This window comes from Nothoprocta perdicaria, unplaced genomic scaffold (assembly GCF_003342845.1).
Source record: "Nothoprocta perdicaria isolate Ctin4 unplaced genomic scaffold, notPer1 scaffold_0, whole genome shotgun sequence".
Lineage (NCBI taxonomy): Eukaryota > Metazoa > Chordata > Aves > Tinamiformes > Tinamidae > Nothoprocta > Nothoprocta perdicaria.
The window spans coordinates 16,750,300-16,768,698 of record NW_020454092.1 but is presented as its reverse complement, the minus strand read 5'-3'; the positions used below and the strand labels follow the sequence as shown (position 1 = coordinate 16,768,698).

The 18,399-nt window shown below is 47.2% G+C and overlaps 1 protein-coding gene across 1 annotated transcript; it reads left to right on the top strand.

The window, feature by feature from the left end:
* Positions 1-593: 593 nt before the first annotated feature.
* On the top strand, positions 594-2,307 carry DMRTA2 (DMRT like family A2). The gene is made up of 3 exons (XM_026045110.1): positions 594-1,055; positions 1,100-1,132; positions 1,390-2,307. The coding sequence occupies exons 1-3, from the start codon at positions 594-596 to the stop codon at positions 2,305-2,307; spliced, it is 1,413 nt and encodes a 470-aa protein (XP_025900895.1).
* The last annotated feature ends 16,092 nt before the right edge of the window (positions 2,308-18,399 follow it).

Genomic DNA, 18,399 nt, shown 5'->3' with positions numbered 1-18,399 from the left:
CGCGCGGCGCCGGCCAATGGGAGGCGCCACATTGTTGTCAAATGTTGCCTAATGGCAACGCCGGGCGCAACAATAGCGCGAGTGGCGGCGCGCGCGCGGCTGCGGCGCCACCGGCCCCTTGCGCGCAGCGCAGCGCGGGTTGCGCGCAGCGCGGCATGAGCTCGCGGCGCTCTTGCTGAGGGCGCGCGCCGCTGCTGGAGGCGGACGGGGATAAAGGGGGAGCGGAGCTGCAGGTAGCAGGAAGATCGAGGGCGCGGACGGGAGAGCGGAGGAGGCGGCGGCGCGCGCGCGCGGAGCTGCCCTGCCGGAGGTGACCCGGGCAGCGGGAGAGTTTGGCGCTTTCCTAGACGCCCTGCGCGCTTTGCTTGGCCTTTTAAAAATTTATTTTCGAGAGCGGAGCAGGGGGAACCTCCCGGCTCGCTCCCGCCACCTCCCTCTCCTCGTTTCCAGCCTTCTCGCAGCGCGGGGCACCGGGGCGCGCCCATCCAGGCGGCGTCGGGACCCGGGCGGCTCTGCGCTCCGAGGGTGCCGCTCCGCCGCTGCGCGCCCCGTCGGGGGCTCCGCGCTCTCTCCTTTCCGACGAGGCGCTCGCCATGGAGCTGCGCTCCGAGCTGCCCAGCGTGCCGGCCGCGCCGCCGCCCGTGCCGCCCAGCTCGGTAGCGGCGGCCGCGGCGGCTGCGGCGGCCACGCTGCCCGTGAGCGTGGCCGGGGGGCTGCTGCGGGCGCCGCCGCTGCTGCTGCGCGCGGCCGAGAAGTACCCGCGGACGCCCAAGTGCGCGCGCTGCCGCAACCACGGCGTCGTGTCGGCGCTCAAGGGCCACAAGCGCTACTGCCGCTGGAAGGACTGCATGTGCGCCAAGTGCACGCTCATCGCGGAGCGCCAGCGCGTCATGGCCGCGCAGGTGGCGCTGCGCCGCCAGCAGGCGCAGGAGGAGAACGAGGCCCGAGAGCTGCAGCTGCTCTACGGCACGGCCGAGGGGCTCGCGCTGGCCGCCGCCAACGGCATCATCCCGCCGCGACCCGCCTACGAGGTGTTCGGCTCCGTGTGCGCCGGGGCCGGCGGCGACGGCGGCGCCGGGGCCTCAGGTACGGCGGGAAGGGCGCGGGGGGACCCGGCGCGGGAGCTGGGGCTGCGGCGGCTCCGCGGGAGCCCCGCCAGGATCGGGGACCGCGAGGACTTGGGGACGCGGCGGTCGCCGACAGCGGCTTCTGCCAGGAGCTGGAGGCGGGAGGGACAGGGCGGCTTCCCCTGCTCCAGGAGCGGGGCCAGGTCGGGCCCGGGCTGTAAGTGGGGACGGGGCGGCCCTCGGGAAGCTTTGGCACGGGGCGGCCCCGCCGCAGGGCCGGGGAAGGCGCCGCGCGGGGCCCCCGTCCCGGCGCTGCCGTGAGGGCGCCGGCGGCGGCACTGACGGCCCTTTCCCCGCAGACGCCAAGATGCAGAAGTTCGAGCTGTTCCCCAAGACGCTGCTGCCGAGCCGCGCCGTGACGCCGCAGCAGGCGGGCGGGAAGCCCCTGTCGCCGGACGGCGACTCCGTGCCCGGCACCTCCTCGCCGGACGCCCGCCACGGCTCGGGCTCGGAGAACGGCGACGGCGAGTCCTTCCTGAGCTCGCCCGTGTCCAAGGGCGCCAAGGAGGGAGAGGAGAGCCCGGGCTCCATCAGCCCGCTGGGCTCGGACTCGGGCTCGGAGGCCGACAAGGACGAGCAGGAGCCGTCGGCGGCGGCCGCGGGGCGGCAGCGGACTCCCATCGACATCCTGACACGCGTGTTCCCTGCGCACAAGCGCAGCGTGCTCGAGCTGGTGCTGCAGGGCTGCGGCGGCGACGTGGTGCAGGCCATCGAGCAGATCCTCAACAACCGCGGCCCGGACAAGGGCCCCGAGGAGGCCTGGGCCCGCGAGGGCGCCCTGCCGGGGCTGCCGCCCTCGCCCGCCGCCTCGGCCGCCCACCACCGGCCCTTGATAGCGGGTGCCATGGCCCCCGCCATCGGCGCCCTGGGCAGCCGCTCGGCCTTCTCGCCCCTGCAGCCCAACGCCACGCACTTCGGCGCCGAGGCCGGCGCCTACCCGCTGGGCACCCACCTGGGACTCAACCCGCTGCGCCTGGCCTACTCGGCGCACAGCCGCGGACTCGCCTTCATGACGCCCTACTCGACGGCCGGCCTCATGCCCACGCTGGGCTTCCGGCCGCCCGTGGACTACGCCTTCAGCGACCTCATGCGCGACCGCTCCGCCGTGCACAAGGAGCAGGTCTCCTACTCCAACGGCCTCTACGGGCCCATGGTCAACAACACCCCTGAGAAGCAATAGCGCGCGCCCGGCGGCGCGGAGCGCTCGAGGCTGCTCTGTGGGCACGGCCCCATGGACGCACGTGGCTTCCCCTCTTCCCGTCTCCCTCTTCCACACGCGGCGCCGGGCCCGGAGCGCCGAGCGGAGCGGATGGAGGTGTCTTGCAGAGGTTATAAGGTGCACTTTCGTTGTCGAGACATGAGTCCCTCTTTGTTGCTTATGGCCATAAGCATGGATATTTTGGATGCATTGTGCCATGTGCATGTATGGGTGTGTATGTATACATATATATCCATATATATATTTATACACACACATGCGGGCACACATACACACACACTTCCTCTCCCACATACATATATATATGTATACTAGCAAGTGTATAATGTTATAAAATGGAAATCTAAGTTATTAATGTAACTTGTAGGTGAACTTGGTATTAACGTTAAGCTAAAGGTTAGACAGCGCGTTGTAATACTTATACGGCATATAGATTAAATATATTGTCAAATGGAAAATGTTTCTTTTTCCCAGCCCCCAGAAACGTTGCGACCTGTATATATATACCATGGGAAAGTAGATATATTTGTAACTGTCCGTAGGACCGGGGCGCCGATGGTGTATGATGGTTTAATAATCCTCCTTCATTTGTGATCCGCAAGAAAATTGCTGTCTTGTTTCAATGTAGCAAACTTCTTGCTGTTTCTAACAGGTAATTCTGTGTTTCCATTTCATAGAAATAAATGTTATTTTCTATTAAAAAATAATAAGAGCAGTCTTATAAATGGCAAGTGGCATTTTATTAGATGGTGAAAGTGTGTTTTGGCAAATTCACTTAAGGAGTTCAGTCAATATTTAAACAAGTTTATGCAATTAGTACCGACATGTTTATTGCATTTTTATCATGGTTAAGCTGGCTACTCTTCAGAAAATTTATAAATAAAAATGAGCCCTACAAATCAGAAAGATTAATTTTTCAACCAAAACTGCCCAATACATTTACTTCTACTTCTGGCCTTTTTTATTATTTATACCAGACAAAAAAATAAAAAAGCAAATGCAAATTTAACGAGAAAATTTCTTTTAATGTCTTGATAGCTTTGGTCAAATTTAGAAAATCTGGAATTCTCTTAGAGAAGAGCAGAGTTAAAATAAAGGCTCGTAGTGCGGAATACAGCTTCTATAGCAAATCGGCGAGATGCATTTCCCTCCTGCTTGGAGTGTGCGCACGTTAAGAGTTTCCCTATCAAGATAAGGTTTAATAGTGATTTTTCTTTTCAGAGTGCAATAACATGTTTGAGACACGTTTCAAATAGTTACGATGCAACGAGATCTGTGCGTTTGATTCATGCGTAAAATATTTTTAGAGCCGATCCTGCCTGTCCTTCCAAATCTCGCCCGTATTTCAAGAGCGAAGGCTGCACGTGCGGCGTTTTATTATTATTGTTGTTGTTGTTCTTTTTTTTTCCTGGCAAGGTAGTATCCGACTATTCTTCAAGACCGACAAATAGGGAATATTAGGGAATATTTATATTTTCTTTCCTGTGTTTATTTATGCCTCGCAGGCGGCTCCTCCGCGCATCCGAAGAAGCCGGAGCGCGAGTTTCGTTGCCGTCCTGGCCGCGTTTGGCCCAGGAAAACTCTCACTCACAAAGAACAAGTTCAGCGCCTGATTGAATTAAGACTGTAGAAGCTCCTGAAGTTGGTTGGTATGGAAACCTAATCCCCCCGCACCGCTCCGTGGCACAGCTGGACTGTTTACTTTCTCACTTCAAATATAACTGTGTAAACATTGGCGCGGAGCTCGCGGCTCCCCTAAACCGGTTCATATATTGGTGCGCATGGGAGGAGATGCCCCTCGCAGGGCTGCGGAGGGAAGCGCTGGGTAAGCGCGGAGTGGGGCGCGAGCGAAGCGCTGCTCTCCGCTCCCGCGCGCCTTCATCGCGCCCGCTACAAATTTAAGATATATATAGTTTTTTTTCTTCTGGGAGTAAATCTGACAGATTACACCGAGGTAAATAGTCCTGACCCCGATCCATGCCGGGAGCAGCCAAATCAATATCGCAAGGGAAACTTTTGCAAGTCTCGTGTTCCAGGAGCGGGTGAAACTTAATATTACTACAATAAAACGGTTTAATAAAGAAGGGCTTTAATAGTGAGCTAATTTGATTGAGTTTCCTAATTCCACTTTAATTGGAAAAGGAGTTGTCTGTTTGGTTATAAAGTGCCAGGGTTATGTTAGACTGGGAAAAAAAGAGAAAAAAAAAAAAGAGAAAGATGGACGTTGAGCATCTGAATAAACTTTTTTCCCCCCTTTTTCCTTTTTTTTTTTTTTTTTTTCCCTGGCAGCTGACTTTGTGCGGGATGAGTCTCCATATCTAGGCTTATGAATGGGCTACAAAGAGCTGCTACTTAGAGAAATCAGGTCGCCACATTTCTCCCATTCTCGCCCCGTTGAGAAGGGCTTAGGAGCTGTTGATTTAACTCAGCTCTCCTTTTAATTATAAAAGCCATTCCTGTGTAGTTCGCCGGGCAGGACACTTGATCAGAACCGTTGCCGTATCCTGGAGGTTGCCTTGAGCTTGGATTTATACAGGCGACAATGGGGAACACGACGATTAACTTTCATACGGATAGTTTAGGCTGTTAACTTGGATGGGAAGGGGAGGGGGTAAAAGAACCCGATACTTTGTTTCTGTTAATGTAATTCCTCTAGATTGAAAGAAAAGAAAAAAAAATCCCTCGGGTTTGAAGCTGCCTGGGAGAGGTCCCTATGCAGAAGGCTCTGGCAAGACATAAAATATTCAAGCCCCTTTTAGAGTAAAATAAAATGCTGCCGCTTGAATAAAAATCCGCAGAACGGCGTATAAATTATTTGCAAAGCGGGGAGGCTGCAGGCGAGCGCCACAAACTTCCCCGTTAATTAAATCTTAATCCGTGGGCTGCAGGAAGCCGCGGGGCTGTAACGGAGGCCGCTGTACATAGAGCGGGACACGTTCCGCAGTTATATTAACTGCGCCCGTGTTTAATATGAATCAGCCCTAATCCACGGCATAATAAAGATCAAATTAGACTAACCATTTAGTAGCGAAATGACATTCCTTCACCTAGCGTGAACCTCCCCGCGCAGGCAGCGCCGCTGGGCTGCTCTCCAGAGCGGGGGCCGGCGGGGGGAGCCGCTTTTGAGGCCGCTTGCGGTATTTTTGGGTCCGCCGGGGGAGGCTCCGTTGTCCTCGCACTGCCCCACAGAGCCTCCTCCCGGTCTCCCCCCGGCCTCTGCCGGCGAGGCCGTGGGGACCCCCGCGCCCCTCCAGCCCCCGGCGCCCCCTTTCCAGGCAGGGAAAGGAGGAGGGAAGGGACGGAGGGGTGACCCGGGCGGCACCGGGGCCACCGCTGGCGTGAAAACGGTTCCGTTTCTTGCCGAGCTCCCTACCCCCGCCGTCCCTCGCTCGGTGCCGCCCTCCGCGCGGCCGCTCCGGGGGAGCCCGGGCCGGGGGCTGCGGGACAGACAAACTTCCCACGTCCTCGGGACCCCGTCCCCACCCCGCGCCTCCCCCAGCGTCCCCATGGCAACCGCGCGGGCTCCTGTGCGGGAGCAGCGGCGGGAAGTGGGCAGTGCGTTGAGATGTGATTAAGACGGTGGGAAAAAAAAAAAAAAAAAAAAAGGAAAATAACCCCACCAAAAAGCCCAAACCAACTCAAACCCGTCCCACTGTGCGCAGCCGAGCGGGACAGGGCTCCGCATCCCGCCGGGCTCCCCCGTCGCCGCGGAGCAGGGAGCGGAGCAAGGAGCGGAGCAGGGAGCGGAGCGAGTCCGGGGCAGCGGGAAGGGGCAGCGGGAAGGGGCGGGCGCCGCTCCCGGCCGCCTGCAGCAGCCCTGAGCGCCCGTGCAAACGCGTCCTGGTCCGCCCGCCGTTTGGCTCGGGGCTTCAACAGAACGCTATCCTTCTTCTCTTCTCTTCTCTTCTCTTCTCTTCTCTTCTCTTCTCTTCTCTTCTCTTCTCTTCTCTTCTCTTCTCTTCTCTTCTCTTCTCTTCTCTTNTCTTCTCTTCTCTTCTCTTCTCTTCTCTTCTCTTCTCTTCTCTTCTCTTCTCTTCTCTTCTCTTCTCTTCTCTTCTCTTCTCTTCTCTTCTCTTCCCGACTCCTTACACTTTCTTCCAGTGTTGCACCCTTTTATTTTGCTTTACCTTCTTTTTTATTATTATTTTTTAATTATTTTCATTGGCAGGAAGAAGGGGAAACTGCTTTTATCTGTCAGCTCGAAAAACACAACCCCTCCAAGAAATACAAAACACAAACCCCTCCAAAGCTGAAATTGTATGATTTTTTTTTTCACCTGCTTTTCACCTCCAAAACCAGTTACTTCTCATTCAATAAATAAATAATAATAATAATAAAAGATCAACAGACGTTTTCATGTACAAAACCACCCTTTTCAGCCAGTTCCCGTCATTCCTGTACTAGCATGGAATTTAGTAATGAAGTGGATCTATTCCCCAGGTGTGGAGCCTGCGGCCGGCTGCTCCCGGTCCCGGTCCCGGTGCCCGCCGGGTTTGCGGCGCTGGCTGCTGCTGCGTGGGGCGGTGCGGGAGGCCGAGGAGCTGCCCGCGCTGCAGGTGCGAGGGGGCACCCAGGTGGGAGGGCAGATTGCGGCAGGAGCCGGTGATAAGAGTGGCTGTGCTGATAAGGGCGGGCAGTGGAGGGGTTGCTGTGGCTGGAGAGGGGCTATGGGGAGTTTGGGCATAGCAGTAAGTAGGTTGTGGAGGGGCTTGGGAATTGCCAAGACGAGCTATCAAGTTTGAAGGGCAACATGCACTTGAGAGGTGTAGAGGAGCACCCTGTGTTGGGACTGAGCTTTATTATAAAGCACATTTCCTGTGGGAGCTTTTAAGAGAGGATTACTTCCTACAGTAGCTACACAAGAGTAAGAAGCTGCTACATACTGAGCTTTATGCTTTCAAGAAAGTTATAGGAAGCTCTTCATTTTGTGTGCAGCAGTAGTGGCTGTGGTCTAGGAGCTGGTAGATTAAATTATATTTTAATCTCCACTGAGGAGTGAGCAAGGGGATATCTGTGTAAAGCAGTAATGGGTGTTTCTGCAGTGACTCACTGATTGCTCATGTGGAAGGAAGCAAACCGAGGCAGACAAAACTATTTAAGCTTAGCAAGGCTTCAGTGAGAGCCTAACTGCAACAGGGCATGTTAAACTTTTTAAACCACAGCAAAGTCTGTGGCCTCTCCTATCCAAATGCTCTAGCAAACTAATGTTCCTCTCTCTCCCAGGTGTGAATTTGGCAGGCATGTAGGCCAGGGCGTGATGAGACACCTGGCTTGGGGATAATTCTGCCTGGAATGTTGTTCTGTGCAGTATTGGATTTAGCTAGATGCAGGAACCTAAGACTTATCTTAGGTTTTTATCTTAACTCCTTGCAAACTCCAAACTACAGGCTATAAAATGGTGTTTCCTGAAGGTCCCAATAGCACCTGACAGCCCTGTTTTGATGAAGTAGAAGAGCAAAATCTTGTCATGTATTGATCTGGGGATTAATCCTCTGTAGGAGACAGTGATATATGGGATACATCCTGGTTCCTGACTTCACATGGAAGCTTTGCCCTCATGATCACCACTATGTGGGTTCCCCAGGGGGCAGCAATGGGATCTTATGTGCAGAGAGCCAAGATTTGTAGACTCCTCCTGTCTTACATGCCCTACTTTCTCTTATTGATGTGTTGCAAAGCTTGTAAGAGTTATGCTTGGAGTCGTTTCTTTACCACACTTTTCCTCTTTCATCTAGGAATCCTAATGGAAAATGACTGGGGGAAAGCAAGGATGAAAAAGATGTGGTAGAAACTCATTGAAAACAGGTTACCTGCTGCCCTTAAACACTCATCCATCTGCTATGCATATGTAGAAAACAGCTGATCATTTAACTGGGGGAAAAATAATAGATGGGCAGGATCTGTGCAAAATTGTGTACATTAGTGACAGCAGGGCAGGCTCTTGGGGGGAAGGGGGAAACGGAAAGGAAACCAGAAACAGAGAGCGAGTCTTTTCGTATGGTCTGACAGGCAGATGGAAAGCATGAATTACAAAGGCTTTTAAAAAGATCTGCTTGGGGTTTGTGTTTACAGAGAGATTTACCAAGATTGGCTGCTCTTAAAATGCTGAGGTCCCTGCTAAAATCAGATACTTGGGAGAGGAGTGGGGCGAAGCCTCGAACCAGAGCACGGGAGCAGCTCTGTGGGGCAGGAGTGGGACCGGGGCAGTGCCCCCGGCAGCCCCTCGGCACAGGGGTTAGAGCTGCATGGGGAGAAGGGCAGGGCTTGCCAGAGGGAGCTGGTGCCAAAGACCTCAAGCTAGCCCAGAGGAACAACTAATGCGTGAGGAGACGCTGCCAGCACAAGCTGGGATTTGTGCAGCATGGACTTGCCTGCGAAATGGTTTTATAGGGAACGTGGGTATCAAAATGTTGCCTCCTTTCCTTGTAGGCAGAATATTGGATATTGATCTTCTCTAATGGCTTGCACTGGGTAGAACCTAGGGGTTTTCTAAATCTCTTTGTATGAAAGGAGTAAGGAGTGGAGATGATGATTTAAGTGGCCTTTGCTTGCTAAGGCAAGGCAAGCCTATAGTGAGCAGGAGAATCTTATTCAGGATCTACCTGATGTGATGGAGCTGTGCAAAGGGTGGGGTTTTTTTTTTTTTTTTTTTCCTTCCTCTCTTCTCTCTCTTCACACGAAAAAATGGACCAGCCCTTCACTGAAATCCCTCATCCTTCTTAGGAAGGTGTTACCTGGACTGGTGGAGGTTTGAAGAGTCCTATCCCTCTTTGTATGGTGGATATAGAGGAGCAGCTGCTTCCAAAGCAGCTTTTTATTTATTTATTTTTCCCTTTCAGGACCCCTAGAAAATATCTATAAGATCTTGGAAAGAGGCCTGAGACTTGATGAGTTAAATATACTCAGCTAACCTAGTGAGATCCTGTAAATTTTTCATTTTGGCTTCCTGGTTTCCCTCCCCAAGGAGAGCTTAGCTGTTTTTCAGCTGGTGAAGGAATGAAGAACTTGCCTTACCTGCAAGGTGAGGATGATGGTGGCATCTCTGGTCAGGAAAGAGCTGGTGACCCAAGCAAGACGGATACTTGGCAGCAAGTATCTTGCATGTTTCTAACACAGACTGGGGTGTCAAGGGGCCTCACTGGGCTGTGGAGTGGGAGATGGTTCTGCTGAGTCCTGTGTGTGCAGGGACAGCGATGGGTGATAGGTGTCTTCTCAAGTAGGTGTCTCCTCAAGCAGGGCTGACCATGGAGCTGGGGGCTGTCGTATGGGCTCCATCTCTGTTGCTACGTTACTACTCCTTGCTGAAACGTCTAAGGAAATTTAGTCCTGCTTAGATGGCCTGAGCAGCAAATGTTCCATAAACTGTAAAGAGCTGAGACTGATCTGGTCAAATCTCTGGCTTTCTTGGCTGCTTCAGCAGGGTAGAAGCTGCTCGGATGTTGATGATACCGGGCAGAGGCTCCCTCATTAAGAAATTGCCTGCTGGAACTCCCTCCAGCCATCTGGCAACCAAAATGCATCACTAAATATTTTGCACACAGCCGTCTTTGCTGACTGTCTCTTTTGCTTTGCAGGTTTAGGGTATCATGATTTTTTTTTTTTTTCCCTTTCCAACCTTCATTGAATCTCACACTCGTGTGACCTAAGGATTAACTGCCAAAACAAAGAAATTTCCATTTTTATCTTCAACAGGATAATATTTCTAGCTCCAGATTCTCACATTATATGTTAAATTTTAAATAATTACATTTTTGATCTCAAACAATCTACTCTCTTCTTTTTAAATTTTAAATGATGTATACAGAAAATACTATTTCTTTATAGTGCTTTGCTGCTTTATTTCTGTGTGATGTTTTTTTCCTTCAATAATAAGCTGTAGTCATTTTTCTTAAAGCATTTGAAGGCTTTATGCATTGGTAACAATTACAACATTTTATCAGCATGTATCACAACAGTCATTGATGGTCGAGTTTTATTTTGCTATAGATGAGAATGATTTGGTCTTTTATTCCTCAAATTAACTCTCAGTCATAAGTCTCAAACGTTACACTTATGCATTCTGGGCTAATTTGGGCAAGGTTCTTTTTCTTCATAAACTAACCACTGGAAATTGTCCTCAAGCAGGATGCAGAGCTTAGTGCTTCCTGTGGTTGCCACATGCTGCTTGTGCCCAGTGGGTGTGGGCTCCTGGTCTGCTCTGAGATTAAGCTGAAAATGAAATAATCCTTGAAAAAGGTATCATGGACACTCCAGCTGTATGTGCTATATTTGAAGTAAAGCATATTTATTTCTTACAGCCTTTTGAAAGGTACGTTTATCCTTAACCTTTACAGGCTGTTTTGTTTAACTTTCACTGAACTATTGTCATGGAATGGGAATGAGTTATTGCTGTTGCAGATCACTGACTTCATAAATGAAGGAAGATGTGAGGTTTTTGTAGTGAAAGATACATGTTGGTCTTGGAAAGCTTGGTTTGTGTTCTGAGTTCTGCTACTGACTTATAAACACGGTGTGATCCAGAGCTAGCCAAAACAAAGTGCATTTTCATAAAGTTGACCACTAATATTGACAGTCTCCAGTTTCAGTTGCTCAGTTTGAGGCACATAGGGCTTGATGTCTGGACTTTTTGTACTACTTGAATATTTTAATAAGGGTCTTAATTAAGCCTGCGATCTCTGTTGCAGGAAAGCTCTCCTGGACTCTGTCTTCATTCATTAAAATGTGTCAAATTCCTCAGTTTCGAGCAAAGCTCTAACAATGGCAAGAAAGGCCCTCTGTCCTGGATATCCACCAACACGTGCCAAAGAACATGCTTGTTAATAAGAACTTGTTCAGTGTTGAAGTATAGCAACAAGGGGCTATAAATTTCCTCACTTCCAACTACATGAGTAGAGCCCCTGACTTAGCTCAGGAAGCTACACTGTTGTGAGCCACAGAAAAGTAAAATACCCTTTGCTTTATAATAAGCCATCCCAGCTCTACCTAATTAACACTTCTTAGTGTTAATTGTAACCCCCTGTTCTTTTTTTTTTTTTTTTTTTTTTTTTAATTTTTATTTCAGGGAAAATATTTCCCAAGTACTGCTGATGAAATGTCAGGCAGAGATAATGATTTTGTTTTCGTTGCTATTATAACATTGTGCCATAGATATAGTTGTATAGGGAGCTACATGCCAATCAACCGCCAGAGCAAACAAGATGAGGAAGCAAAAACCTTCTCCTTAGAGATCTCCCTGAGCAGACAGCGAAGTATGAGCTCTTCTGTCCAGAGAACCTGTAGGTAAAATGTCTACTGAACTACCACACACTGTTTTTAAGTGGCTTGTTTTTAAAACGTCATTAGATCTAACAGGATAGAATAATGGATTTTTTTTTCCTTCTACATAATCGGCACAATCCCACAAGCTTCTAATGCTACAGAAATGATTGCTAAGTTTTTATGAAAAGGTACTTAATGAAAAACAAAGACATTGATTCTGTTGGCAAGGAAGGGAAGAGAAATCCTGTTGGCACTTCAGCGAACCCACTTATCCTACTGTTGTAGTCTGAAGGAAATAAGAGTAATGAGAGAAAGCAGGAACATGAGATTTTGCTGTTAAAACATCACTCTGAGGCTGGCAACTCTATAGACCTGATTTAAAAAAAAAAAAAAAAAAAAAAAAAAAAACCTGTAAGAAAATATGGGTACAGAATGGTGGAGAAATATCTCTACAATGACTCAATATTTTGCAGTAAGATGAAAATAAAGACCTGACTGAAATCAAACTGAGGTGAGAAATGAAAATCATCTTAGATGAAAATCTTATTTGATAGAAATCACTAAAGTGAGGATCATGAGGGTCCAGGTGACGGACTTCCTTCTCCAAAAGGTGGAATAGTGATAGTTTAACAAAATAAAATACATCAGGAATGTTTCACTTAGTTGAGGGGGTTTAGGCTTTGGATTGGAAAGATGATGAAAATCTTAGAAAGGATGAATGTTAACTGGAGGATAAAAAGACACCATTCAATAGTCATAGTCAGATCCTAATTAAATTAACATTAATTTTTTCTTTTCCAAGAGTCCAGGATACAAAATATAAGCATAGTTGTCTTCTCGTAAATGCTAGAGAATCCTGAATGAACATTAGAGATCGTAACAATTTAGTTAGAAGACTAACGTGAATGCTGAAAATATTATTTGGATGTAAAATTCTCCATGCTGCGTCTCGGACAGCTCCAAGCCTTCACCAAAACCACAGCAGTGACAAGGAATTGCTTGCCTTTGTTTGAAACTTGTTTCATATTGAGTGGAAAAGCAAGTGAGCCTAGTAAATCTACTGATTGAACATGGAAAAACTGATCCTGCAGTCATTTGGTACAGCAGAACTGCTAGAGGAATGTGTATTTATTAAAAAAGGTTCCTTTTTATTCTTTAGGCTCTCTGGGGACACCTTATGTTGTTTTTTCTGATGCCCAAGAACTGAGAATCACACTGTATAAGAGTTAGCTGTTCTCAGCTTTCCTGCCTCCATCCAGCTCTTGATGACCAAGTGTGTTTATAGGAGTATAAGCCAAGAGGTTCCTTATCCTCCCAGAAATGTACCACAGTATGTAAACAAGGAATGGCAAAAGGGATGCACAATGTTTGTATTGAATTTCATTTTATTAATTGGAACTTTGCCAAAATGAAAGTTAACTTATTTAGGGGAAATGTTCCCTGGTGGAGGAAAAGGAGTATTTTTGGCAGGTGGTGTAATACGTGTCTTGGGATTATCTGGTAATAATTGGAAAGAAATCCTGTGGCCATGGACAGTATAAAGGTTAGTTACGGGCATATCTTGTCCCCATATGTTACCTTAAATTGAATTCAGAGTAGGTAAAAGTAATCTTGATTCATATGTTTGTACTTGTCTTTCTATAACAATTTTATTGATTTAAAGAGTTAATTTCTCTATTGCTTTTAGAAATATTTCCTTCTTTTTAGCTTTTATAAAAGAATTCCCCCCAAAATGGGAAAGAGCTTTGCCATAAAATATTTTCTAAAAAAAGAAAGGAAGATAATCTGAAGAAATCTAATCTTCAATTATATCACAGCTCTATAGGGATGTAGTGCAACTGAATCAAAACTGTAGATCTTTTGAAGAACTTGGAACCAAAATGCTCAGATCTTTCTTTTTTTTTAATGTTCAATTATAATTATCACCTGGTGTTTAGTATTTTTTAATAGCATTGTCATAAAAGCACTCTAACCAGGAAAGTTAAAGCTCTGGCTCTCTAACTCTCTAGATTAGATAGCAGATTCCTGTGATTACTTGTGATACAGTTTGACAGATTGGGAGTCTAGGTTTTTAAGGTATTACACACCATAGAATGATGACAGGTACTTGGCAAAGTCTTCAAAGTATCTCTGCTTCATTCCCATTCATATCATTTTGAAAACCTCACTAGGCATCGTGTTTATCCAGTTTATTTCTTCTCAGCTGTGATTTAGTCATTGAGTGGTAGCTCAGGATGCTTAAAAGGGCTCAGTGAGCAACCTCTGTCCTGAGAAGGACTAAAGGGGATGAATAAGGGCGTGAAGGAGATGGGGTCTCCAATAGTGGTAGTTTCCTCTAATCCTCTTTGTTTTAACAACCGTGCCTGAAAGGTTAAAGGTGCTGTCATGAATGCTGAGCTGATCGAATGTCAGCTGCGGAAGTGCAGAGGTTAAGAGGTGCTTGTCTTGCATGCAAGTACAGAAGAAGATGCTGCTGTAACTCAGGCACCTGGTTGCAACTCAGAAGACCTTGGTTAAACTTTCTGTTGCATTAAAGAAATGATCAAGAGGAACATTTTCAGCCACAGGTCAAGTGCCATGTCCTTCTCAGTTACTTTAAGGGGGGGGGAAAACTTGGCTAATTGAAGTATGAAGGAGAAACAAGAACAATTATTGCATTTAGAAAATACGATGTAGGAGTATTGGCCAAGGCTAGCAATTTTTTGAATGTCCTGTAGTACTGAAGTTCTTTTCTACAGATCTGACATCTTGAGTCCTATTATCTCATGAGAACCTCAGGTTTTACTCCTGAGCTAACTTCTAGGCATTCTGTGGAGGAAAGAAAAAATCTCAGCTCGCTCAGCTCATCAACCATAAAGACTGGACCAAAGAATAGAAAGGACATTACTTATAAAAGCATTATGTTTAAGGCAGTCCAAGACCACATTTGATTTGCTTAGGTGTTCAGGATGATGGTATCAGAAGGCAGGGCCTTGCACCTGCCAGAAACTAAGGGCAGCTGGTTCTCATGCTGATTTCCAGGATCCATAGGTTTAATTTGAACATGGTATGTGGATAATGAATAATAAATATAATAGTAATGATTAAGGCAGATGACTCCCTGTTCAGTTCAATGGTCACAGCCAGCTGAAAATGTGCACGGTGCATTCATGTTGCTCCTCTCCAAAGCATGCACATATTTGGTCCCTGACAACCCTGCCCAATGTTACGGGTGAATCATTTTGTACCTGCTATGCTTTACCCTTAGCTAGTGCTTCACCTTTTCCTGCTTCACACCTGGCTGCAGAAACATATTTCGGTTTAGAGAGGGCAGCTAATCTACAGCAATTTCCTCGCCTGTGCAGTGGAACTCCAGAAGTCACAATTTTCCTTTCTAAAAGCTGCAGGAGGGATGGAGAGCAGGTTCCCCTGCTTGTACCTGTTACCAATACTACTCAGCCTTCTTCTAGGGATAGTCAAAAGTTGCTTCTATCAACTGGGCTAAGCTCCCATGAGGCTGCAGAAGCCTTGTGCAAATGATGATGGTAGGACTGGACAATTCTGCCCCAGAATGTTTCTTGAAGGCTTCCAGCATGATGCTAAAGGGGGTTTGCCTCTAGTTGAGTTTACAGTAGTTTATGAAGAGAATGAGGACACACAATTCTGTTGAATTGAGGGCTTGCACCTCGGAAAGGTCTTTACAGCTATCAGTGTTGCATCTTACCCAGTGTGGGTAAGATGATATTTCTCCAAATCGGAGCTGTTGGATGCTTGCTTGTGTGACACAAATAGCTGATCGCATCTGTTAAAGGGCTTCTTTGAGCAGTGTCTTGATTCTGCTGCCCCTGTGTGGTCAGAAGCAGTCTGGTACTTCAGGTGTTCTGGCTCTTCACATGATTTGTGTGATGTCCTGCGTCTTGAATGTGCTTCTCCTTCACAGGAGCATAAATTAGAATAACTGCACTGAAGTTCATGGATTGTGTATTAGTATTGAAGGGGCAGCCAGATGCACCCGCAGCAATAAGGAGCAGTTGTGCTGAGTATGTTGTTAGGCTATGAAAAAAAAGCAAACAGTCCCTGATTCAGCTCCTAGATTGACACTATGACCATTCATAACAGACAAAGCTGGCATGGCAAGACAAAGGTAAATCATCCCACGGGCATGGAGTTAAAATCAAGGCCTTAATGAATAGCTGTTGTTGGTTGAGTCGTTTGAAACGTAAACAAAAAGGCAAGATCGGTGGTGGGATTTCATTAATTTCATTAATTGTGGTAGTAGCCACAGGTCTTGCACGCTCCCAGATGATGGCTTGTCCCTATGTTCTTGAGGCTGCAGAGTTACAGATCTCTGCACACTGCTGCCTTCAGCAAAACCTACTGCAGATCTTGTGCTGGTCGGAAGCACTGACACAAATAATCAAATTCATATATATATATTAAAAAAAAGTTTTATTCTTTAGCTTTGCTTTTTTTTTTTTAATAGTAATCATTTATGTTTTGCCAGCTCTGTAATATCTATGAGGTTTCTTAGTCGTTAGTTCACTTGAGTGAATTAGGAAAGTTTTATTGTAGTAATAAACAGGGATAAACAGTGATATGTCTTCGGGGACTTTCCAAGCAAGTAAAATAGAAAAAGTAAATTACACTGTGGTCTGGTTTTGCATTCCTTGCTCACTCGGAGTTTTCACTGGCTTCAAGGAATGCAGGAGCAATCCCCAAATATTTGTAAGGAAATCAGGTTGAAAATTTGCCTTGAGTCCGAAGATTAAAAAATGTAAAATGTCAGCACTAGGAATTGACAGAGGGAGAAAATTCCATCTACAGAGGGAACAGCAGCTGAGAATGTCATGCAATACTTTTATTAACACAGTATGAAAAGCAATTTAAATAAATAAAGGGGCCTATTTCTGAAGTTTTCAGAAGTCTTTATTTAATTTAGGTAAAAATAAATATGCCACAAATGTTAAACCGACCTGCAGTCATCTGACGACTGCAGGTGCAGTCTCAGCTTTATTCTCAACAGCAAGTTACAGGTCCTCTCTCTTTCTGCCTCCCAGTCCTGACCCTCTGGAGCATGTGGTGCTGTGGGGAAAGGGCTGTTGAACACAGAGCAGGCTCGGGGGGTTCCTGCCTCTTGCTGGGCAGCTGCTGATCACACCTGGCCCCTGCCACCCTCCCCTGTCAGGTCCCATCTCCTCCCATTCCCGAGCCATTTGCTTTCTCTTGTCCCCCTCGTTTTGAGGTAGAAACTGTGTCTTACTCAACATTTGCAGTATAATGAGGTCCCAAATAAAATCAGCAAGTTTGATTCTTGCAGACAGTCCAAATTCATGTAAAATTAATAAAAATATAATTATACTGTGAGGTATACAGCGAAATGCAGAGCCTGGAATTGTCAACACAACCTCTAGCCCTGCGTCCTGAGGTTGGTGAGAAGCTTTGCAGCTGGAGGGGACACTTACGGATGCTCTCTTGTCTCTTAGACCGGCTATAGGAACTGAGTTCCTATACATTGCCATAATACTGGAGCCTTCAGCCACAGTTGGCTAACTGGAGAGGGGATAGTAGTGCATGTGACAGACACACACACGCTTGCACGAAGCATGGCTGCACAAGCCACACTTCCCTTGGAAACTGGGCTAAAAGTAGGAAACCCTTCCCAGTGTCAAACTTGCTCACTGTAACTAGCAGAAACTTCTTGCTCATTCATAAGGATGTTTCTCTTGGCCTAATGTGTTTGCTTGGTAGTCTGGTAATTCTTTCATGAGATTTTGTGAAATATTTTTAATTTAGCATAGTGATAGATAATATATATGGATGAGTGACTAGAAAGGTGACATGGGACAATTTCTCTCTCTCTCTCTATATATATGTATATATATTTTAGAGCTTTGGTCACATCGTGTGTAATATTTCTCATCTCGTGGGTTCTGAACATAAGGAATGAGGTGTTGCGCTGATCACTGAGATGGAGGTCTAAGGCATGCAGTCAAGCTGTGTCTCTGTGTACAGTGGCAGAAATTGTAGTGACCAGGCAAAAGCTTCTCTTTCTTGATTCTTTTGGGCCTCCTTATGGAGAGGCTGTAGTGGACTGGCTTATGTTGTCGTAGATCCACATGCTGTCATCAGAATTGGCACCTCTGTTGCTATATGTCACTAAACTTTTGAAAGATAGTGTAGGGTATATATGGACATGATTTGGTATTGCTCTGTGTTGATGGAAGACGAAACAGGAAAGATGCAAAATCCCTTAACCCAAACAGGTCTGGAATAGAGTAAGAGTGGCCTCCGTATTTCTAAGTTAATGATATTTATTAAAGGGAACTCCTAATTGAGGCTGAGATGCTACTAAAATAACCTTGAAACAACCCAGTCTGCCCAGCTGAGTGATTGTTAAAGAAACCACTAGAGGACAGCAGAGACTGTGTTAAAGCCACTACCAAGTGTCCCTTGCCTCAGAGCCCTTGGAAAATAAAGCAGCACTTGGCTGCTGGGGGTTAGACCACACAGAAGTGCTGTCCCTTTCCTCAGAAATCAAGTTTTACTTAATGCTCAACTTTGAACATTGTTGAGCTCAACAGTGCTCAACAAGAATGTTTGTTCTTTTGCTTCATGTTCAACTTGCCATCAGGTCTCTCCAGTACTAATGCACCTCTGATGTCCAGAGGGTGTTTCAGGTGTGTATAGCTGAGTGGAGCATTTGCCTTTCTTGGATGGGTTTGTTTTAATTGTAACTAGCTTGTTGGGATAAATAAACATGATATAAATATGCTTTGGAGGCTGTTTTATTCCTCAGAATGTTGTGAGTGGGGAAGG

What these genes read in the sequence shown, in the direction of transcription:
- DMRTA2 (XM_026045110.1), top strand. Translation starts at nt 594, where the DNA reads ATGGAGCTGCGCTCCGAGCTGCCCAGCGTGCCGGCCGCGCCGCCGCCC. An exon ending in TCGGCTCCGTGTGCGCCGGG is followed by an intron (nt 1,056 to 1,099) that starts GCCGGCGGCGAC and finishes TACGGCGGGAAG; the next exon opens with GGCGCGGGGGGACCCGGCGC. An exon ending in CCGGCGCGGGAGCTGGGGCT is followed by an intron (nt 1,133 to 1,389) that starts GCGGCGGCTCCG and finishes CGCTGCCGTGAG; the next exon opens with GGCGCCGGCGGCGGCACTGA.